The following is a 19,482-nucleotide window of genomic DNA, read 5'->3' on the forward strand; positions in this document are numbered from 1 at the left end:
GAGTGCGGGTAGTATTAGGTACCCTCATGTAGACCCACAAGACCATAGTGCAAGTGCCCAGGGTTTGCACTGACCCTCGCCCATTCTTTCCTCTTGTAGCTGCCTCAGAGGCGGGGTATCTTGCCTAGCTTCTGTTGAAGCTGTCCCTCAGCCTGTCCCTTTGTGCCCCACCTGCCAATCCCTAGAGCACCCACCATAATTCCGCCTCCCACAGTCCCTCCTCCATCCAGCTTCTTGGATCTCGAGGCCCAGCCATCCTAATCCTTCCTGGGGGCACATGAGCTGAGCAGGAGCCAGGTGGAAGGTTTGGGGGAGCTAGTCTTCCTTGGCAAGCAGCAGAAGGGCAGTCTTGTACTATCACCAAGTGACCTCTTAAAGGTGTCACTGGGACTGTGTAGCATGCACTTGGTTTGTGGTGAGATGGTGTCTGTGGGCTGTTCCTCAACCAGCATTCTTCCTTCTCCCTCAGAGGACAGCTGCCCACCCCCCTTCGAGTTCCGGTCTTGTGGCTCCCCCTGTGCGGGGCTCTGTGCCACACATCTGAGCCCTCAGCTCTGCCAGGACTTGCTGCCTTGCCAGCCTGGCTGCTACTGTCCCAAGGTGAGCTCTGGAAGTTGGGGAGATGCTCAAGAAGGGGATGCTCTGCCCAACTCCCCTGGCTCCCCTCTCCAGGACGCCCAGAGGGACCACATCACTTCCGTGCTGGGAACCCTACTTGGTCACCACCCCACACACGGGCTCAGCAACACACATGTGTACTGTTGGAAACCACCATGGTGTGAGGCCCATAGGCGACATGGTCCCTCCACAGTCCCAAACTCTCCTCACTTTGCTTCTGTACAGGGCCTGCTGGAGCAGGCTGGGGACTGCATTCTCCCAGAACAGTGTAACTGCTGGTATACCTCGGGAGAGGGAGCTAGGGTGACCCTGGCCCCTGGGGACCGCCTGCAGCTAGGCTGTAAGGAATGGTGAGTATTAGGAGGAGGGGGCACAGAAGTCAGAAGTGGAGTGGGCAAGGGCATCCTGACTCAGCAGAGGCCAGGCTGAGCCTGTTTGGACCATTCCAACCTGAGATCAAGTGACCCCGAGATGCCTAACTTTACAGCTTGCTCATCTTGCCCCAGAGCACCCAGCTCTCAGGCTGATGGGCCATACGTGGCTCAGCAGATTCCTATCCCCCAAAGCCCACCCTGATGTGCTTCTCCCACAGTGAATGCCAGAGTGGAGAGCTGCAGTGTTCCAGCCAAGGGTGTGAAGGTAATCATGGCCTTGGGAGAACTGTCCTGTTAGCCCTGGAATGCTTCAGGACATGGAGCTTGCATTGCTAAAGCCAGGACAGTCCTAGACAAATAGTACCCTGCCCTGCCGACACCTTTCTTTTTTTTTTTTTTTGGTTTTGGTTTTTCGAGACAGGGTTTCTCTGTGTAGCTTTGCGCCTTTTCCTGGAACTCACTTGGTAGCCCAGGCTGGCCTCGAACTCACAGAGATCCGCCTGGCTCTGCCTCCCGAGTGCTGGGATTAAAGGCGTGCGCCACCACCGCCCGGCTGCCGACACCTTTCTTAGTCTTTCCTATTTACTCCCTGTTCTGGTCATGACTCTGAGCTCTTCCTGCCTGCCCATTGGGCTCTCTGGGTTGAAAAGTCCCCGAGACCAGCACAAACCCTTTGCCTTTCTAGGTCTTCTGCCTCTGACTGGATGGTCAGAGTGGTCACCTTGTGGGCCCTGCCTGCCCCCGAGTGCCCTGGCCCCTGCCTCCAAGACTGCCCTGGAGAGGCACTGGCCTCTGAACACATCAGGCCTGCCTGTGACCTCAGTTGCTCTGTTGGCTTCAGAGCAGTACCGGAACCGCCTCTGCTTGGACCCTGAGACGGGGAGGCCCTGGGCAGGAGACCCTGCACTTTGTACTGTGCCCCTCAGCCAGCAACGCCTCTGCCCTGACCCTGGAGCCTGCAATGGTAAAGAGGGATACTGGCCAGCAGGCGGGATGTGTCTGGCATGTTAGCAGCAGGGCGCTGTCCAGATGGGGCTAGCCATAGGTTCATTTCTGTTGTCAGGAGTGAGGCAACCTGCTAAGCCTTCTGCTTGCCTCCGGGTTTGAGATGTGGTAGAATCCCAGTAGCAGTTAGGAAAGAAAAAAGGAACCTGAAGGACCTCGGCCATGTTTCCAGGTGGGGAGGAGACGAGGCCTGGGGTGGATGCCTGAGGCAGTTCTGTTTTTATTTTTCCTTCCTGAGACACATGCCAATGGGGTCCTTGGGGACCTTGGAGCCCCTGCCAAGTGCCCTGCAGTGGAGGATTCAAGCTGCGCTGGAGAGAGGCAAGACATACCTCTGGAAGAGACTGCCGTGGACCATGGGCTCAAACACAAAGCTGCAATATGGGATCTTGCCCAGGTAACCAGTATCCCAGCATCCCAAGGGGCAGAGACTGGGACACTGGAAATGGCCCCTGAGGGGGATTGGTGCCTCTGCCCAGGTGGTCAATAGTGGAAAAGAGAGTCTGCTGGGGGTGGGGGGTAGGCAAGAATGACTCCAATACAGACTTTTACTTCTGGACTCCAGGGGAGAGCTGTGAAACCCGGGACACCGTGTTTACACTTGACTGTGCCAACCAATGCCCTCGAAGTTGTGCTGACCTCTGGGATGGTGTTCAGTGTCTGCAGGGACCCTGCAGCCCAGGTACCTGGCCACACCACAGCCTGGCCTGGGGAATCTGGGTTGTCCAGGCCCTCTTCACTACAGACGCAGGGGTAAAGTAGGGGAAGGGTCAGACTATTGATCATGGCAGGGTAAGAAAGTACACTGTTGGAGTCACTTTCAGCACCCACTTCGAGTCCCCCCTAGTGGCTCTATCAAAACCTGCTGGGTTGCCAGCTGTGGTGGCATACATTGGTGAACCCCAGCATTTGAGAGCCTGAGGCATGAGATTGCCATGAGTTCAGGGCTAGCCTGGGATACATTGCAAGTTCAAGGACAGCCTAGGTTACACAGCAAGACCCTATCTCAAAACAAACTACTGTGTAGAAGAGTGTAGGGATGTCTCCCAGGCATGGCCAGAGGGTGAGACTGGGCTTTGAACACAGTCTGGCTGCTGGAGGAACCCATTATGTAACCCTTGTCCCAAGCACTGAATTTTATAACCCTTTTATTAGCAAGTATCGATTGTACAGATAATGGGTCACATGTTCATACAAGTGTATATTATATTTTCACCATTTCTCCCTCTTCCCATCCTTCCTCCTCCCTGCTTTGCCCGGTCCCCTTCCTCCTCCCTAACAGTAAATCACCCTTCTGCTTCAAGTCTTTTTAAAACACCGAATCTTGCTTGCTCCTCTCAGGCTGCCGATGTCCCCCTGGTCAGCTGGTGCAGGATGGACACTGTGTGCCCATCTCCTCTTGCCACTGTGGCCTGCCCAGTGCCAATGGTTCATGGGAGCTGGCCCCCACACAGGTGGTCCAGCTGGACTGCCATAACTGGTATGCTGCCCTTCTGCCAAACCAGGCCAAGGGCTTTGGGTGGGTGACATGAGGCAGGTCCAGGTTCTGGGCACTGCTGGGGGATGAAAGCTGTTTGTCATGACTTGGGGCCTGAGTTCTTGGTGTGCACCCTATCCACAGCACATGCATCAATGGGTCCCTGGTGTGTCCACCCCTCGAGTGTCCAGTCCTAGGACCTTGGTCATCCTGGAGCGAGTGCTCAGCTGTCTGTGGTGGGGGCACCATGGTGCGCCACAGGAGTTGTGAGGAGCGTCCTGAGGGTGCACCGTGCCAGGCCCTGGACACGCAGCAGTGGCAAGAGTGTAACCTGCAGGGCTGCCCTGGTGAGTACCCTGGGCCTGGAGTTGCACAGCCCTCCATCTTTGCTGGCCCATGCAGTGGGTAGCAGAGGCTGTCTATAACACGAGTGCCGCCTCACTGTGTATGTTTCCCAGAGTGTCCACCTGGGCAGGTGCTCAGTGCCTGTGCCACTTTGTGCCCGAGCCTCTGTTCCCACTTGCAACCTGGCACCATCTGTGTGCAGGAAGCCTGCCAGCTTGGCTGTAGCTGCCCTGGGGGGCAGGTGAGTCAGGCCACTGGATTCTGGCTTCGAGGCAGGGGTCAGGGGGCAGGGAGAGGAGAGGCAATTGGGGAGTCATGGGGTTGGATCCAAGTGTAACTGCGCCTGTCCACCTCAGCTGCTACACAATGGCACGTGCATTTCCCCGGCTGCCTGCCCCTGCTCCCAGCGTTCCTTGCCCTGGGGCCTCACCCTACCCCTGGAAGAACAGGCCCGGGAGCTGCCCCCAGGGACTGTGCTCACCTGGAACTGCACACACTGGTGAGGGCCCAGAGCCTGACTGGAGGGCAGGGTTGTTGAGATTGGGGTGGGGAGGGGCTGGGGGCCTCTGAGCAGTTGCTTCTGTCTTCCTAGCACCTGTCAAGGTGGATCCTTCATCTGCTCCCTCATCGACTGTCAGGGTGAGACACGGCCATCCTTGTCCCTCCAAAGCCAAGACTCGACTCAGGGAAAGAGGGCCCTGCCTACAACCCCGGCTAAGCTACTTGCTTCAGGAAATGCCTGCTTCTTGTCCACCTGGACCACTTCCCTGCCCTGAGGCCCACCCAGCACTCCCCACTCTGCAGTCCCCAAGCACCCCGTGTGTCTTTTCCACTCATGGCGGTATTCACCGATATAGTATGCATGCACTGAGCCAGGCTACATGAGTGAGGCCAGGGAGTGAAAGGGTGCTTCCTGCCGATGAAGAAGTTGAGGTCCAGAGGGGTGAGTGGAAAAGTAGAGTCTGGCTTGGGAAACCCCAGACTCTGAAGTTGCCCACCTTTGACACACTGGGATCTGTGGATTCAGACACAGGCCTGGCAAGTTCCAAAGCACCCAGCCTAGGTGCTGGATGAAGGTGGGCCAGCCCTCAGAACAAATAAAAGCAGGAGACTGTCTCTGAGTTTCTGGCAAGCAGGCAACGCCCTTAGGATGTGATGGGGTACTGGAAATGCAGAGGTAAGGTGCACAGGATTGGTTATAGGGTGAGAGCTGTCTGGGCCAGTGTTCGAGGAATGGATCAGAGGGAGAGGCATAGCTGACGGATGGCCGCTGGAGCCAGGAGGCAGCGTAGGAAGGGGACGGGTAAAGTGCCTGAGGGGTCTAGCGGGGTGGGCAATCTGTGCTGGATCCAGAGCGGACAAAGACAGCGGGTGGATGGTCTTCCTGCAGGGTGCCCTCCTGGGGAAATATGGCAGCATGCGGCCCCAGGGGAGCCGGGGCCTTGCGAAAAGACATGTCCAGAAATGAACATGACAGTGGCTTGGAAAGACTGCCCCGAGGCACAGGCTCCTGGCTGTGTGTGTCAGCCCGGGCACTTCCGCAGCCGGACAGGCGGCTGTGTTCCCGAAGAGCACTGTGAATGCTGGCACCATGGGCGTCTCCACGTGGTGAGACACCAGCTGCTTTTCCGGTCCGCCCATTCCCCACCCACTGACCTGTAGCTGTTCTGGCTGCCTACCCCCAGCCCCGCAGTAGCACACAGGCTCTGAACTCTCGGGACCCAGCTGGCCCTGGGTTCAACCCCCCCTGGCTCTAGTGTATTGAGTTTTCCCAACCAGACTCCGGTCCTGGGCCAGTGCACTGGCTGGAACTCCCAGGCTGGGTTTAGAATTGAGGTGTTACCATGGAAGTCCAGTGGGCTGGAGAGACAGCTCAAAGAGAAAGGGCGTGTAGTGCTCCTTCAGAGGACCTGAGTCTAGTTCCAGCACCCACATCTGGTGGCTCATAGCCACCTGTAACTCCGGCTCCAGGGGATCCAATGCCCTCTTCTGGTCTCCACAAGCACTTGCGCGCGCGCGCGCGCGCGCGCGCGCGCACACACACACACACACACACACACACACACACACACACACACACACACAGAGAGAGAGACAGAGACAGAGAGAGACAGAGACAGAGAGAGTAAAATAAAAATAAAATCTTACAAAAGAAAAAAGAGAAAATCCAGGAAAGACCAACCAGAGCTTCCCCCGCCTGCAGCCTGGATCTGAATGGCAGGAGCCCTGTGAGAGCTGCCTCTGCCTCCGTGGGAAGAGCTTCTGCACTCGACACTGCCCAGGCCTCACCTGTGCTCAGGTACCCTGTGGCCCTGTAGTCTTCTTGACAGCCCCCCAATGCCTTCCCTCCACGGCTGGTCTTAGGGTTTCTGGGCAGGCAGTGTGGGGTGATGGGATGTCCCCCTGAGTGGACCATGGATGGCTCTCTGTAGGGTGAAGTGATGGTACAGGAGCCAGAGAGCTGCTGTCCCATTTGTCGACGGGACACTCTGGGTATGCAGGGTATGGGTACCTGTAAACGCCCTTCTCTGGCCTAGATCTTTCTGCCTCACCATCTCACACCCAGCCTGCTGTTCCCACCTTCCCCAGGCTTGCCTGCATGGGGATCAGAGTGGCTCCCTCATCCCAGGCTCTGCCCTACATGTCTTTTGCCTAAAGTCCCCCCAGGCATGGCTTCTTCCTCTGTCTTGATATTACCCCCTCACCCCCAGAGGAGGATCCAGCCTCCTGCCGGCACCTCACAGAACTCAGAAACCTCACCAAGGGTCCCTGCCGCCTGGATCTCGTAGAAGTGAGCTACTGCAGTGGGCATTGCAGGTCCAGCACCAATGTCATGACTGAGGTGAGCTGGGGGCTGCCCTACAGATCCATCGGGCAGGTCAGCCAGTGCCCTTGAGGGCTTGACACTAGCTGAGGACCTTGGAAGAACCCAGAGCACATGAGGAATACAGTCCATTCTCACAGAGCAGACAGAACTATGGGGTGTCAGAGCCCTTCTCCAAGGTGGTGGTATACACACATGCCCAGAGCATGCCTCTCAGACAACTTTGTCTCTCTGAGCCAGTAAGCCGAGATGCCCACAGAGAAAGGCTTGGGGAGGGAAAGTGGCTGAGGCCAGTGTGGGAGCCCGTTCTCGGGTTCCTCGTGGCTTTACCCAGCAGGTCCTCATAGAGGATGATTAGACCACGGGCCTGAGTGCAGGTGTCTGAGATGGTCTGCACTTGGCTGTGCTGGGGGAGGAGGTCTTTTGCTCCACCCCTTGGCGTCTCTATAAAAACCCTGGGGCAGAGGCAGTCGGGGCCCGTTGGAATAGGTTCCAGGCCCTCTCGAGGCTATCCTTTATTTTCTATCTGTTTCTCTCCGCGATATTCTCCGCAATAAATCCTTCTATCTAATATTTCCTGCTGCTCGCACTCAAGAAAACTCTGGGGAACTGTGGGGGTGGTTGGGTAAACGCCCCACAGGCCAGGCCCATCATTCTCACATCTGGAGGGGGTACAGGGTTGGCTTTTTACAGATAAGCCCTCCCAGGCTTTTCCTGTAAAGTCTACACCCGAACAAGTCCAGAATCAAGTTCTCTCTGCTTGCTCTCCTTGGACCCTGCTTCACCCCCTGACTCTCTTAGCTTCCAAACTGGAGAGTTGTAACTCAGACCACTGACATTCCCTTTGAATGGAGGCCTGGCTCCTGGCCCCCGGCACCTCACATCTAATCTTGAGGCCATTCCCTTCTGCTTCCGCTCAACTGGGTTAGCTAATACTGGGAGCTAATGGTGCTTTCTCTCTGGTTCCCAAAATGCTTTGTCTCAATCCCGTGTTGTGGTATTGCTGTCCCGAGTACTCCTGCCCCTCCTGGAAACATTTTCCCCAAACACATTTGGAACTTATAAAACACAGAGCAAAGAAAGAAAACAGGAACAGAGTTCGGAGATAATAACCTTTACCATTTTTGAACTTGATACTGTATGAATTTCTAAGAGTTATAAACTATTCAAAGGTTATAGGTAAAATTAAGTCACTGTTCTGTGGGGGCAGGAGTGTTTGGAAGGGCAGTCCACAATGCTTAGGATCCCAACCGTTCCCTTTGAGTTTGTTAGCTGTTTCCTGTATGACTAGCCCATTTCCATCTAGGCTTGAAGCTGCTTAGGGTGGAAGCCACATCCTTACCCTGAAGCATTCATTCATTGGATGTTCAGATATGCTGGGGGTGGGGTGAAGAAAGTGGACTTCTTGAGGAAGGGGGCTTGGTGGTGATGCTCCCCGCTGCCCAGGCTACCTTGGGAGTCCGGAACAATTGGCATTTGGCCCTTTCCCATTTGGCTCCCTACCCACTCAACCAGCTTCTCTCGCCCAGGAGCCCTACCTGCAGAGCCTGTGTGACTGCTGTAGCTACCATCTAGATCCTGATAGCCCCGTGCGGCTCCTGAACCTCCACTGCCCTGACGGCCACACAGAGCCAGTGGTGTTGCCAGAGATTCACAGCTGCCAGTGCAGTGCCTGCCAGGGTGGGTCTGGCTGAGGAGGGAGAGGGGCTCTGTAGGACCATCCTGGGCCAGGTCAGAATTCCCCTTCAGGAGGCCTTAGGAGCATGCATGCACGGCACATGGTCCCCTTCTTCCTTGGCTTTACCAGTCTAGTCTGATCCTTTCCCCTCCCCAGCATTCTGCTTATTTCCTTTCCAATTACACATAAACTTGGGTGTTTGCAGTAATTGTACCTGGTTCAAATCTCAGTCTTCTGCTGAGGTCAGTACTCAGGACCCCATCCCTTGAACAGGCCTGACATGTACACAGGCTTGCTGGGAGGACTCTGAAGGGCATGCATGTCAAGTAGCTGGCGGGTTAAGTTACTTATCTGATGTGTATAACTGAGGTCGTATGCCAAGTGTGGGGGAGACACAGGAGGGACACCACAACCTAGGTAGAGGGCACGGAGGAACTGGCGGCACCCTGCACACCTTCAGGCATCTTCGTCCTCCAGCTCACCCTGCACGTCCCCTAGCTCATCGTCCTCTGCCCTGACTCATTTTGTCTCACTAGTGCATCTTCTCACTAGCCCATCTCAAAATTCTGTCTGCAGATGGTGATTTCTCAAAGCACTGACAGGCTCCGCTGGATGCATCCGGGCTGTCTCTCGTGACCATGGGGCTCTGCGGCAATTCCCCACTTCTTTCAGTGCCCACTTGCCCGCCTCTGGCTCTAGACCTGTGGCATTAGCATATTCCCAATAAAGTAATGCTGGCAACTAATGCTGACAAACTACTGTGTGGTCTCTGTTCCTGGGCCCAACAGGGGACTGGAGGGAGAGCTCAGCCTGGACCTGAGCAGCAGCTCTGGCGGGCCCACCATGCGTCCTCATGGCACCCTTGAATAAGTCACTCCCCATCACTGCCCGAGTTCCCTGTTGTAGGACAGGGTTGAATCTGAAGTCTGAAGAGCTCCTGTATTAGATATGAGTGTCATATCCTTCAACCCAGTGTGATTCCATCACAACACAGAGAATTCTGGAATTCTGGAGTGTTCAGGCTGCCGTATTCCAGAAGAGGACATCAGATCCCATTATAGATGGTTGTGAGCCACCATGTGGTTGCTGGGAATTGAACTCAGGTCCTCTGGAAGAGCAGCCAGTGCTCTTAACCACTGAGCCATCTCTCCAGCTTGTGTGTGTGATTTTCAAGACATGGTCTCACTGTGTGAGACCTGGCTGGCCTGGAACTCACTATAGTCCAGGATGGCCTTAAACCCAACAAAAATCCACCTCCTCTGCCTCCTGCGTACTGAGATTACCCATGTGAGGTGCCACACTCAACCTGAAATTCATTCTTTTTTACCTTTAAACTATAATGACTTGATTAGAAAATAAAGTTGCACAAACATCACTGTCGTCCAGTTTTAGAACATTTCCATTGCTCCCTGCCCTCTGACAACCAACCTCTCCTGATTCCCCAGGCAAGCACTAAACTTGCTTTTCATCTCAATAGAATTGCCCTTTCTGGACATTTCATGCAAACTTCTGACTTCTTTCAGTTAACCTGATGATTCTGAGGCTCACTGACATTATAACATGCAACAGTAGTTCATTCTCTTTTAATGATAAATAGTAGCTATTGCATGGGTCTTCTACAAAACGCCCATCATCTGCCAGTTGATGGACATTCCTTGTGGCTTGCCTATCTATCTACCAGTTGAGATTTCTGTTGCTGCTGGGTTTTCTATTATTTGAACATTTTTGTACAAGTCTTTGTGGGGGCATAATTTTATATCCCAGCACCCATAGAAGGTAGGTTGGGCAGCGCTCACCTATAACTCTAACACTGGGCCTGTGGACACACACACACACACACACACACACACACACACACACACACACACACACACACACACACCATAAATCCAGCATGATGGACTGGCCTGTAATCACGAGGCTAAGGCAGGAGAATCAGGCGTTCAGGCGTTGTAGCCACCTTGGGCTATGAAGTGACATGCTGTTTTGTTTTTGTTTTTATTTTTTAAGAAATAAAAATAGAAATGTAAGGAAAAAGTATTACTTTCTTGACTAATCTTGTTGACATGTGTGCTAGTGGGAGTTACTCACACCAAGAGGAGCCGGTCCAGGCTGCACTCTCCAGGCTGGACTACACCTCCCGTGAGCCTCTCTGCCTGGGGAGGTGGCAGCCGTAAAGCACTGCGCTAGTACCGCACTGGTCCCAGCTCATCACTCTCTCTGCCAGCTCAAACGCTACCGCCTCCCGCTGTGGGAGAGCGAAGTTTGCTGCCTCGTCTCCCCTGCCCCTGTGACTCGGCTCCGGGATCCCAAGTCCCGAGTGGGCCGCGGCGGCCTCGGAACAGGCCTGGAGGGCGGCGGTCTGCAGGGCCGCTAGAACCTGGCCATGGAGCCCGGGGAGACGGGGAAGGTAGGGCTGGAAGGGCAGGGGGCTGCTCTCTGTCGCTCTTCCCGGTCTGGGCTAGCGGATGAGCTAGCCTTGGATGAGCTAGCCTTGCGGGAAAGTGTTCGCCTGCCTGCCTTATCTTCCTCGGCTGGGAGATACTTACTCATCCTGGCCCCAGCATCCCCTACTCCCTGACCCCACTTCGGGTCAGCCATTCCTCTGCTTGTGGCCACTCTGCCTGTGGTCTCGGGGTGGGGGACTAGCCAAGCATAGTGATGCCAAAGTGCTTCTGGTTCCCTTTCCTCCCTTTGGCGTTTGGAGGAGGCCTTGCTTTTAAGACATAGAGGCTGCATAGGACGCCAGGGGAGTCAAAGGGTGGGGAACTGAGAAGTGGAGAGAGAGCCTGGCTTTTCCTTGCTCCTCCTTCCCAAGAAAGGGAAAAAAGGCTCCTGGCACTTTCTTGCATACTTCTACTTCTAGTTTATCTACTTCATGAAGAATGTGGGCATGGCTTAGAAACACACTCCACAATCTTACTTCAAGGCTTTGGGCAAGAAGAGGCTTTGGAGATGGGAGATGAGGTAGGGTAGAAAGTGGAGCAGAGGAGCATTGACAGGATTGCTGGGTTGTGGGCACACTGCCTGAGAGACAGGCAGCCTCTTTTCTGGTGTTCTCTGCATCCAGTTCTTTTGTGCAGGCTTGCAGTGCTGGGGATCGGACTCGGGGGCCTTGGACCGAGGAGACAAGGGTTCTACCCACTGAGCTACATCCTCAGCTCTTGCAGCCCTTCTTGAGGATTTGCGGGTGGGGCACGGAAGGAATTTTCTCAACAAACGTTTTCAAATGCTTATATGACTTCTCTCCCCTCTGTCCCTCTCCATCTCCTTTGTATCCATTTAATAAACACGTGTACTCCGAGGTTTGCATTGAGTAAGATGTTGGAAGTACAAGAATAATAGAAAGGAACCTTATTCTACAGAGAGCTCTTCTGTGGTTTCCACTTGAGTAACTTGGATGCACTTGGGAAAGCTGGCCCACGGGAGAGGAAAGATGAGGAGGATATTTTGGTGCCATAATTTTATCTGGAAAGGCTCCTGTCTCAGAAAAGCAGTTGTTCTTTGTGTAAGCTTCTCTTCCATCCTCCCTTCACCCAGTTCACTAGCTACAGAGATTTTCCAGATCTAGCAGTCTACAGAATATCTGGGTGAGGGCAAGCTCAACTGGATCTGTACTTGGATGAAAGCTGTTTGGCCAGCGTGTGTTAGAAACTATGGGAAACACACCAGCGCACACACTAAAAGGAAGGGCCCTTTCTCTTGAGTAGTATCTTCAGATTGGTTTAGATTGAACTTGAATTCAGATGAGGAAATGGGGCTGTGGGTATTAAAAATGGCATCAAGATTAGAGTTAGTGGTTTAAGGTTGATTTCCAAGCTCTTCTCTCAGTAGTAGCCTTCCTTAACCTTTAACAAACGAACAGAGGAATATAGATCTTTTGGAGGAAGCAAAGGAATTTGATTTTTTTTTTTTCAGATCCAACCACTAATTGAAAATCTCAAGGCTCAGAAATCTCCCCTTGATTCCAGTCTGGATTGCAGGGTGTCTCCAAAAGGCTTAGCCCTCCCCAAGTGTATATGTTTTCTACCCTGAGAGATGAGAACATTATCCAAAAATGAGAGAAACCTTGTGAAAGCAACTCACAGTAAAGCCGCATTGCAAACCAGTGAAAAGACAAAGGCCTGGTAGAAAATGAACTCAGATTCTGAGCAGAAAGCTGTGAAATTGGGGAGTCCTTTTGCAATGGCTCCATCTCTTCGCCAGAATACCGCTTAGTTGATATTTTGTGACAGTTATTAACTAAAAGCAATCTTGGGCTGTTGGATTGTAGGTAGGATATGTTGCCTGTCATTGATAGAATATGGAAAGAGGTCAAAGACTTGTCATCCTGCATCCAATTATTCTGTTTTGTTTTTGTCTCAGCCCTGGTGTCTACAAATTTCTCTTACTTGTTTCTATATTTTTTGGCTTTACTTGTAGTATCTCCAGTTAGAACTGTAGAACAACCCCTGGTATTTAAGAGACTCTGAGCAAGCATTTTCTAAAAGGATGACTCATAAAGGAGGTTGGTGGACACAAGTCTAGCCCACCACGCTGTCCTGAGGGTTGTGTTGGTGGTGGTGCTGGGCATGTGTAGGAGTCTGCACACGTACTTCATGGATGTGTCTGTTGCTTCCTGGCCATCTCTGTCTTTTCTTATGGAAATAATCAATCCTTTATCATTTTTGTCCCAATCCAGTTCTGTTATTGCACTTTGAGTCTCTTTCCACATCTACAGATCACTGTTTGGCAGCATATAAGAACACTTAACAAGTGTATTTTGAGTGAAAAAAATGAAGTAATTGACTATGAAATCCTTTTTGTGTGATGTTGTGGGGGAGAGGGAGTGGTGCCTGTGAGGCATCTTATAAAATAAACAGCCAAGCACAGGTTTCCTGCCCCAATGTAGGGGAGAATTGAGGCATTCCTAGGTTGGGATAGGAACCACACTGGGACTAGTAAGGAAGTCCCTCCTAAGAGACAGAATGTGGATAAGACCTTGATGGGTAGGCAGACTATAAATAGTGGGAGAAAAAGGTAGTTAGGGGATCTAGGTTTGGGGGTATAGAGAGAGGAAAGATCAAGGTAGGCTGAGTGATGGGAGGAGGAGAGACTCCTGTGGGATGAGCTAGAGTGAGGACTGAGCTTCGTGTTGAGGGAGTTTGAGTGCCTAATAGAGGAACCAGCTAAAATAGAATATTCACATACACTTTGCATCCTACATTGGTAAGAAATTTCTCTTATTTAAGCAGATTTGAGGCTTTATACTAGTCACCCAGAAGCAGAAAGGTGTTTGCCACAATGTAGCTTAAAAGAAGGGTGCCAGGTATCTGTGTGTCACCCTGGGTAAAAAGACATGTCTTCATTCCATATTCAGTTTCTGCCTCATTGTACTGCTCAAGATATGGGACCATCGGCCTTCACTGTGGTGCCTTCTCAACCTGGAGAAGCGGCGTGAATAGGAAGCCTTGTGTCCCTGCTCACAAGAGTTTGAGATTTCATTTGCTTAGTTGGTTTGTTTTTAGAGATAGGGTCCCATTATACATACCAGGCCAACCTTCAACTCTTGGTCACTCTTTGGCAGCCTCCAACTGATGGGCAGGTGTGCTCTACCATATCCTGTGGGTGACAGACTTTAAAAAAAAAAAAAAAAAAAACCTGCATCTCTAGGGATAGACTGCCCTCTGGTCCTGATGTTCAGCATTCATCCTGGGATCAGATCCCACCCCACCTCACCCCCGACACACACACACACACACACACACACACACACACACACACACACACTTCTCCACACTAATCCCCTTAGACTGTCTTTGCACGTGCCTCCTTCCTGTCTGGCTGCTTCCTTTTAGTGGAGTCCACTTTGCAGCAGCATTTGGAAGACTCTGTAAGCACAAATACTTGTTATAAGTGAATGTTTTGCAATATCATTTCACTACTGTCGTTTTTTTCTTTATCATGTTGTATGTGTGTAAGTCAGGGGTCAGCACTTGCAGGAGTCAGTACTCTCCTTCTACCAAGTGGGGCCTGGAGACTTAACTCAGGTCATTAGGCTTGGCTGCAAGTGCCTTTACCAGCTAAGCCATTTGGCTGGCCCCTACTACTACTTTAAAAATGTTCCATTTTTATATATTCATAGATAAAACATTTGGAGGTCATATACCAATTAATAGTAATTCTGTTTCAATGATGGGAATGAACATAAAACATTTTTTTTTAATTTCTGGGGCCTGGAGAGATGGCTCTGCTGTTAAGGATACTTACTGCTCTTGAAGAGGATCCAAGTTCAGTTCCCAGCACCTATATGGTGGATCACAACCATCCATAACTCAAGTTCCAGGGGATCTGACACCCTCTTTGGACTTTTCCAGGGCCAGGCATGAGTGTGGGACACATACATACATGCAAGCAAAACACTCATACACATAAATATTATTTTTTTTTTTACTTTTTAAATGAGGAGAAGCAATTGAGAGAGACACCCGATACTCATCTCTGCTCTACACATTCATATGTGTACACACACATACACACACACACAAAATGTAAAAATAGAGACTTCTTAGGTCAGCCTCATAAAGAAGGCTCTGATTGAGTTCAGTGGCTGCGACTTCCTAATTTTATTCCACTGTGATGTGTACTCACATAGCAAGAGAGATTGGTTGCAGGTTGTGTATGTACATCAATAATGCTTCCCACACTGCCCCCACACACTGGTAAATTCGTAGAGTAGGAGCTCTGACTGCCAGTGTGGAAGATGTGTCTCAGGAACTTGATATTTAAGCAGGGATCATTTTTTCTCTCAGGTTCCTGTGACCTTTGATGACATCACATTGTACTTGCTACAGGAGGAATGGATGATGTTGAATCAGCCCCAGAAGGACGTTTTTGCTTCCAACAAGCAGACAGCACCTCTAGGTAAGGATTCCTGCATCTACCACGGCCAGTCTAGATCCGTGTCCCCAGCCTCACGTGGGTCAGGACATACTGGGGAATTTTCTGCAATTCTTGGGTTTCTCTGGGTATCTTTACCCATCTGCTCAACCCCAGTCCTTTCTCCTTTTTGTAAGTTGGCCAGGACAAATAGAGAATGCCAGGCGGTCTGATGCTTTGGGCTGTTTCCACAGTGCAGAGTGGGAAACAGTCTTTGGGTCTGTGGAGCCCCTGGGATCCTGGAGGGAGTCAGTAGTGGTGGCCAGAGCACTGGTTTTGCGAATCTCTTCTCTCTCCAGCTCCACACACTGATGCTTGGGTGCTTTCAACCTCATAGGCTTTGATTTTCTTCTTAAGGCAGTTTAATGAGATGAAATGAACCGGGAAACTTTGTACAAATGTAGGTGTTTTTCATCGCTTCTGTTTTAGTTTCAAACACACTTTTCTCTGCTTTGTCTTACCTTCTGTACCGAGGACAGAAGTGATTGTGTTCCAAATGTTTGTGCACACATATGTTCTATTCTAGATTGAGTATCCATAATCCAAACGTCTGCTATCTGAAATCCTGCAAACTCTGAAACTTTTAGAGAGTCACCTGCACTCATAGGTTCTCGATTTCTGGAGTATTTTAGATTAGGAGTACTCTACTAATAAAGTGCAAATACTTAAAAATCTGAAAAATTCCAAAACCTGATAGTCTCATGTAGCTCAGGCTGGCCCTCAAATTCCCTAAAAAGCCATGAATGACCTTGAATTTCTGATCTTCCTGCCTCCCCAAATGCTGGGATTAAACTCAGAGCCTTGAGCTTTCTAGGTGAGCACTGTGTCAACTGAACTACATCCCTAGTCCCCATGGCCCTGAGCCTTTTGGATGAGGGTAATTAACTTGTGTTTGTTGGATGAGGGTATGGGAGCTGTGACCTCAGTGTTCTGTGGGTGGTGGGGTTGTAGCAAGGCTGGGTCCTATCGCTGTGCCTGCTTATAAAGTTGAAAACCACCAAGACTCTGAAGCTTCAAGTTGCAAAGCAGTAGCTCACAGCCGGCTTTGACTCACAGTGGGAGTTCTGTTCCATTTTGCTTTGCTGTTTCGGCTTTTGATATTTAAGTTTGGGGCGTCTACAAAGTGTTTAAATTGCCAATGTTGAGCTACAGGGAGTTTTCATGTGCAAGTATAGCTCTCTGGCATCTCTTGGCAAGTGGGACTGTGTGCCAGGGCTGGATCTATGTCCAACATGGTTGCCTTCTATTTACTTTTATTATTATGGGTATGAGTGTTTTTCCTGCATGTATGTCTGTATATCCTGTGTATGCCAGGTGCCCATGGAGGCCAGAAGAGGGTGTTAGATCCTCTGGAACTGGAGTTATGGATGGTTATGAACTGCCACATGGGTGCTAGGAACTGAGCCAGGGTCCTCTGGCTCAGCCAGTGATCTTAAGGATTGAGCCTTCTCTCCAGCCCTGTAACCTGACAATTTAATGTCATTTTAGCTTTGCCTGTGCCCGCCCTTGATTTTGCTGGCTACCCTATTCTCTTAGCAGTCTCACAGATAGCAGAATTTCTAAACCACTAAGCCAGACCACCTGATTCTCACTTTCCTTTACCACCCACGATCTCACAACATGGAGGCTGTCCCAGGTAGAGTCCCCCCTTGGTGTCAGGACCTGGAGCCAGGCACTCATGGCTTTTCCGTGTTCCCAACTCAGGACCAACTGCTGCCAATCCTGAGCTGTTCCATGCATTTGGGCAAGAGGCTGAGCCATGGCTAGGCAACATCCAGGGCCAGAGGTGTCTCCTGAACCATCATCCTGGTGAGTGTGGTCTGTTCATGAAGGCGGTACATACTGACAAGGAGCAGGGTGGGCACTAGGAGCCAACCGCACCCTATCTGCCTGTTCCCACCATGCGCAAGAGGAACATGTCCTTCCCACAGACGTCACTTGTCTGAGTATGCACCCCACCCTCTCAACCCCCTCCTTGGATTTCTGCCCTACAGCCAGTGTTAATACTGAAAACTCCAAGGTGGTGTGACAGTCTTACTTCCCGCTGTATTTTCAGTGTCCATGGCAGTGCCTGGCACACAGTAGGTCTAAAATTGTCATCAAGTGAACGGAACAGTGAGACAGCTATCTGCTGAGTCCTAAGGGAGGCGTCTCTGCTTTAGGAGATGGCAGAGTTAACCCAGTTCTCCTGCGAGAACCCAGGCAGTGGGGCTCTCTCCTGTGTGAGTCAGATCCACAGCGTCTGCCCTCTTGTGGTTTCCTCAGCTAGACCACAGGCATCTCTGGACTGCTGTGATTGCAAAGAAACCCAGAGGCCCATTTGTTTTCTTTTGTCTCCCCTTGCGTGGCTCTTTATTTGTGGCCTACTGGCTGTTAGTAACTTTGTGCCCAGTTCTTAGACTGAATTAAAAAGAGCCCTTGGCCACTGAGCACTGAAACTTAGCTTGATGATAAGAAGTGGTTCCAGGGAATTACAGTTTTCATTTCTGTAAAGAAAGAAACTTGTAGTTTAGTTTGAAGAAGAAAAGGCTTCATGAGGCCATGAGCATTTTGAACTCTGAAAGGTTAGGGTGTAATAGAGGGACACTGAGTCCTGAGTCCCTCGTCTGCATCACCAGCTGGAACTGCAGTAGCCCCGTTTGTCTGCAGTGTGTACTCGCTTTATCCACGGACTCCCGTGGTGTTAGATTAACCGACTGTCAGCCACAGTCAATGTAAGGCAGTAAGGTATTTTAAAGAAGAGAGGCCACATTTCCATAACTTCAACTACAATATTATTATGTTCCATTTTGTTATTGCCACTTGCTTACTATGCCTAATTTATAAATGAAATGTTATCGCTTTTATGTATAGATGGGGAAAAGTACAGTACATAGCCTAGGACCCTCCATGGCCCAGGTATCTGCCAGGGGCCTGGAGCACAGTCCCTGTAGAAGATGAAGAGGACTGTTGTATGCAGAGGTGGATTGCAGCTTACCAGCTGCTGTCTGTCTGGGGACTGCAGCTGTGCCCAGCGAATAGGTGGCTGCCTTGCTTTAGGTTCTTAAGCAGAATGCAGGGGCCTCTCTGCCAGGCCCACCCCAGAAAGAAGTTCCTACGAGTGAGTTGCAGTCTGGCTCCTCCATCTCTTTAAACCCTGTGTTGCCCTGCGCTCCGTGTTTTATCCTAAGTAAGCTCTGAACCTAACAGAGGGCCACTGTCTGAGGTGGCCTTGGTCAAAGTGCAGCCATGTCCATTTGATCTAATGTATCCATCTCCCCTTTAATTTATTTGAAAGGAAACATTTGCTTAAAGCACACCTGCTTGATTTCCTTCTGGGGAAGCAAGATGGGTATGAGGAGTCAGGCAAATGAAAGTCGAGAATTCAATTATGATAGTCTTTAGAGCAAGTAGAGAGGAGGGGGTGTCATTTTGGACTGAGTGTGCCCTACCATTTGTATATTGATGGCTCTCAGACCATAGGATTTCAAATTTCAATGATCTCTTTCTTTGAAAGGAAAAACCCACATGAACTACATGGAAGAAACAGATGTGCAGGGTTCCACCAGAGAGCAAGGACCATACCTACCACCTCAAAAGAAAGCCTGCCTTGCCCACTTCAGCACAGAGAACAGTGCCATCGAGGGAGACTGGACAGGAAGAAACAGCCCCCAAGACAAGAACCCCCGTTCTGTCCAGAAGTTGTGGTTCACACAGTTTCCATGGTTGATCATGAATGAGGAACAGACGGCTCTGTTTTGTGCTGTCTGCCGAGAATACCCATCGGGCAGGGACAGACGGTCAAGATTAATAGAAGGCTACACAGGACCATTCAAGGTGGAAACTCTCAAATACCACGCCAAGAGCAAGGCCCACATGCTCTGTGTCAACGCCCTGGCCGCCAAGGACCCCGTCTGGGCAGCCCACCTCCAGAGTCTCAGGGAGAGTTCTGCAGATATCCTGGCCAGCCCTGACCACCTCCTCACTGCAGACTGTCCCACGTTCTACCCTCCAGGGCCCCTGGGAGACTTTGATGGCATAGCTGAGCTCCTGTCAAGCCCAAGAGCTGAACTAGAGGACCCTCCAGGGAGTGGAGCCATCCCTGCTTTGCATCTAGACTGCATGTCAGATTTGAGGCAAAAAGAAATTGGCAGTGACATCCTTAATCCCTCAAGTAGCAACACTTTGTGTAAGGACACTACTGAATTCTGCAGCCAGGTAATGTGTTTATTGATTGCTGTGCCTTAGAGGAGACTCATATTGA

The 19,482-nt window shown here is 51.1% G+C and overlaps 2 protein-coding genes across 2 annotated transcripts in view; both read left to right on the forward strand.

Annotated features, from left to right (window-relative positions):
- LOC131906870 (SCO-spondin) overlaps positions 1–9,067 on the forward strand; it is a 53,721-nt gene extending 44,654 nt beyond the window's left edge. The window contains exons 87-103 of the mRNA XM_059257695.1: positions 470–600; positions 844–968; positions 1,211–1,257; positions 1,678–1,956; positions 2,236–2,394; positions 2,563–2,679; positions 3,339–3,477; positions 3,619–3,821; positions 3,933–4,060; positions 4,176–4,318; positions 4,412–4,458; positions 5,210–5,427; positions 6,023–6,118; positions 6,252–6,321; positions 6,531–6,661; positions 8,173–8,323; positions 8,898–9,067. Coding sequence (XP_059113678.1) covers positions 470–600; positions 844–968; positions 1,211–1,257; positions 1,678–1,956; positions 2,236–2,394; positions 2,563–2,679; positions 3,339–3,477; positions 3,619–3,821; positions 3,933–4,060; positions 4,176–4,318; positions 4,412–4,458; positions 5,210–5,427; positions 6,023–6,118; positions 6,252–6,321; positions 6,531–6,661; positions 8,173–8,323; positions 8,898–8,920 — 2,207 coding nt within the window. The 3' untranslated portion in view covers positions 8,921–9,067. The remainder of the gene's footprint in view (positions 1–469; positions 601–843; positions 969–1,210; positions 1,258–1,677; positions 1,957–2,235; positions 2,395–2,562; positions 2,680–3,338; positions 3,478–3,618; positions 3,822–3,932; positions 4,061–4,175; positions 4,319–4,411; positions 4,459–5,209; positions 5,428–6,022; positions 6,119–6,251; positions 6,322–6,530; positions 6,662–8,172; positions 8,324–8,897) is intronic.
- A 1,489-nt stretch (positions 9,068–10,556) lies between these two features.
- LOC131906284 (zinc finger protein 862-like) lies at positions 10,557–19,466 on the forward strand. The gene is made up of 4 exons (XM_059257040.1): positions 10,557–10,731; positions 15,113–15,224; positions 16,944–17,048; positions 18,736–19,466. Exons 1-4 carry the CDS (start codon positions 10,708–10,710, stop codon positions 19,464–19,466), a joined length of 972 nt encoding a protein of 323 aa, XP_059113023.1. The 5' UTR covers positions 10,557–10,707.
- Positions 19,467–19,482: the final 16 nt, after the last annotated feature.

Source organism: Peromyscus eremicus, chromosome 3 (assembly GCF_949786415.1).
Source record: "Peromyscus eremicus chromosome 3, PerEre_H2_v1, whole genome shotgun sequence".
Classification (NCBI taxonomy): domain Eukaryota; kingdom Metazoa; phylum Chordata; class Mammalia; order Rodentia; family Cricetidae; genus Peromyscus; species Peromyscus eremicus.

Bases quoted from the DNA above. Each gene is read 5' to 3' on its own strand.
- LOC131906284 (XM_059257040.1), top strand. From the start codon at position 10,708: ATGGAGCCCGGGGAGACGGGGAAG. The intron at 10,732-15,112 runs GTAGGGCTGGAA...TTTTTCTCTCAG, and splicing joins AGCCCGGGGAGACGGGGAAG to GTTCCTGTGACCTTTGATGA. The intron at 15,225-16,943 runs GTAAGGATTCCT...TTCCCAACTCAG, and splicing joins CAAGCAGACAGCACCTCTAG to GACCAACTGCTGCCAATCCT.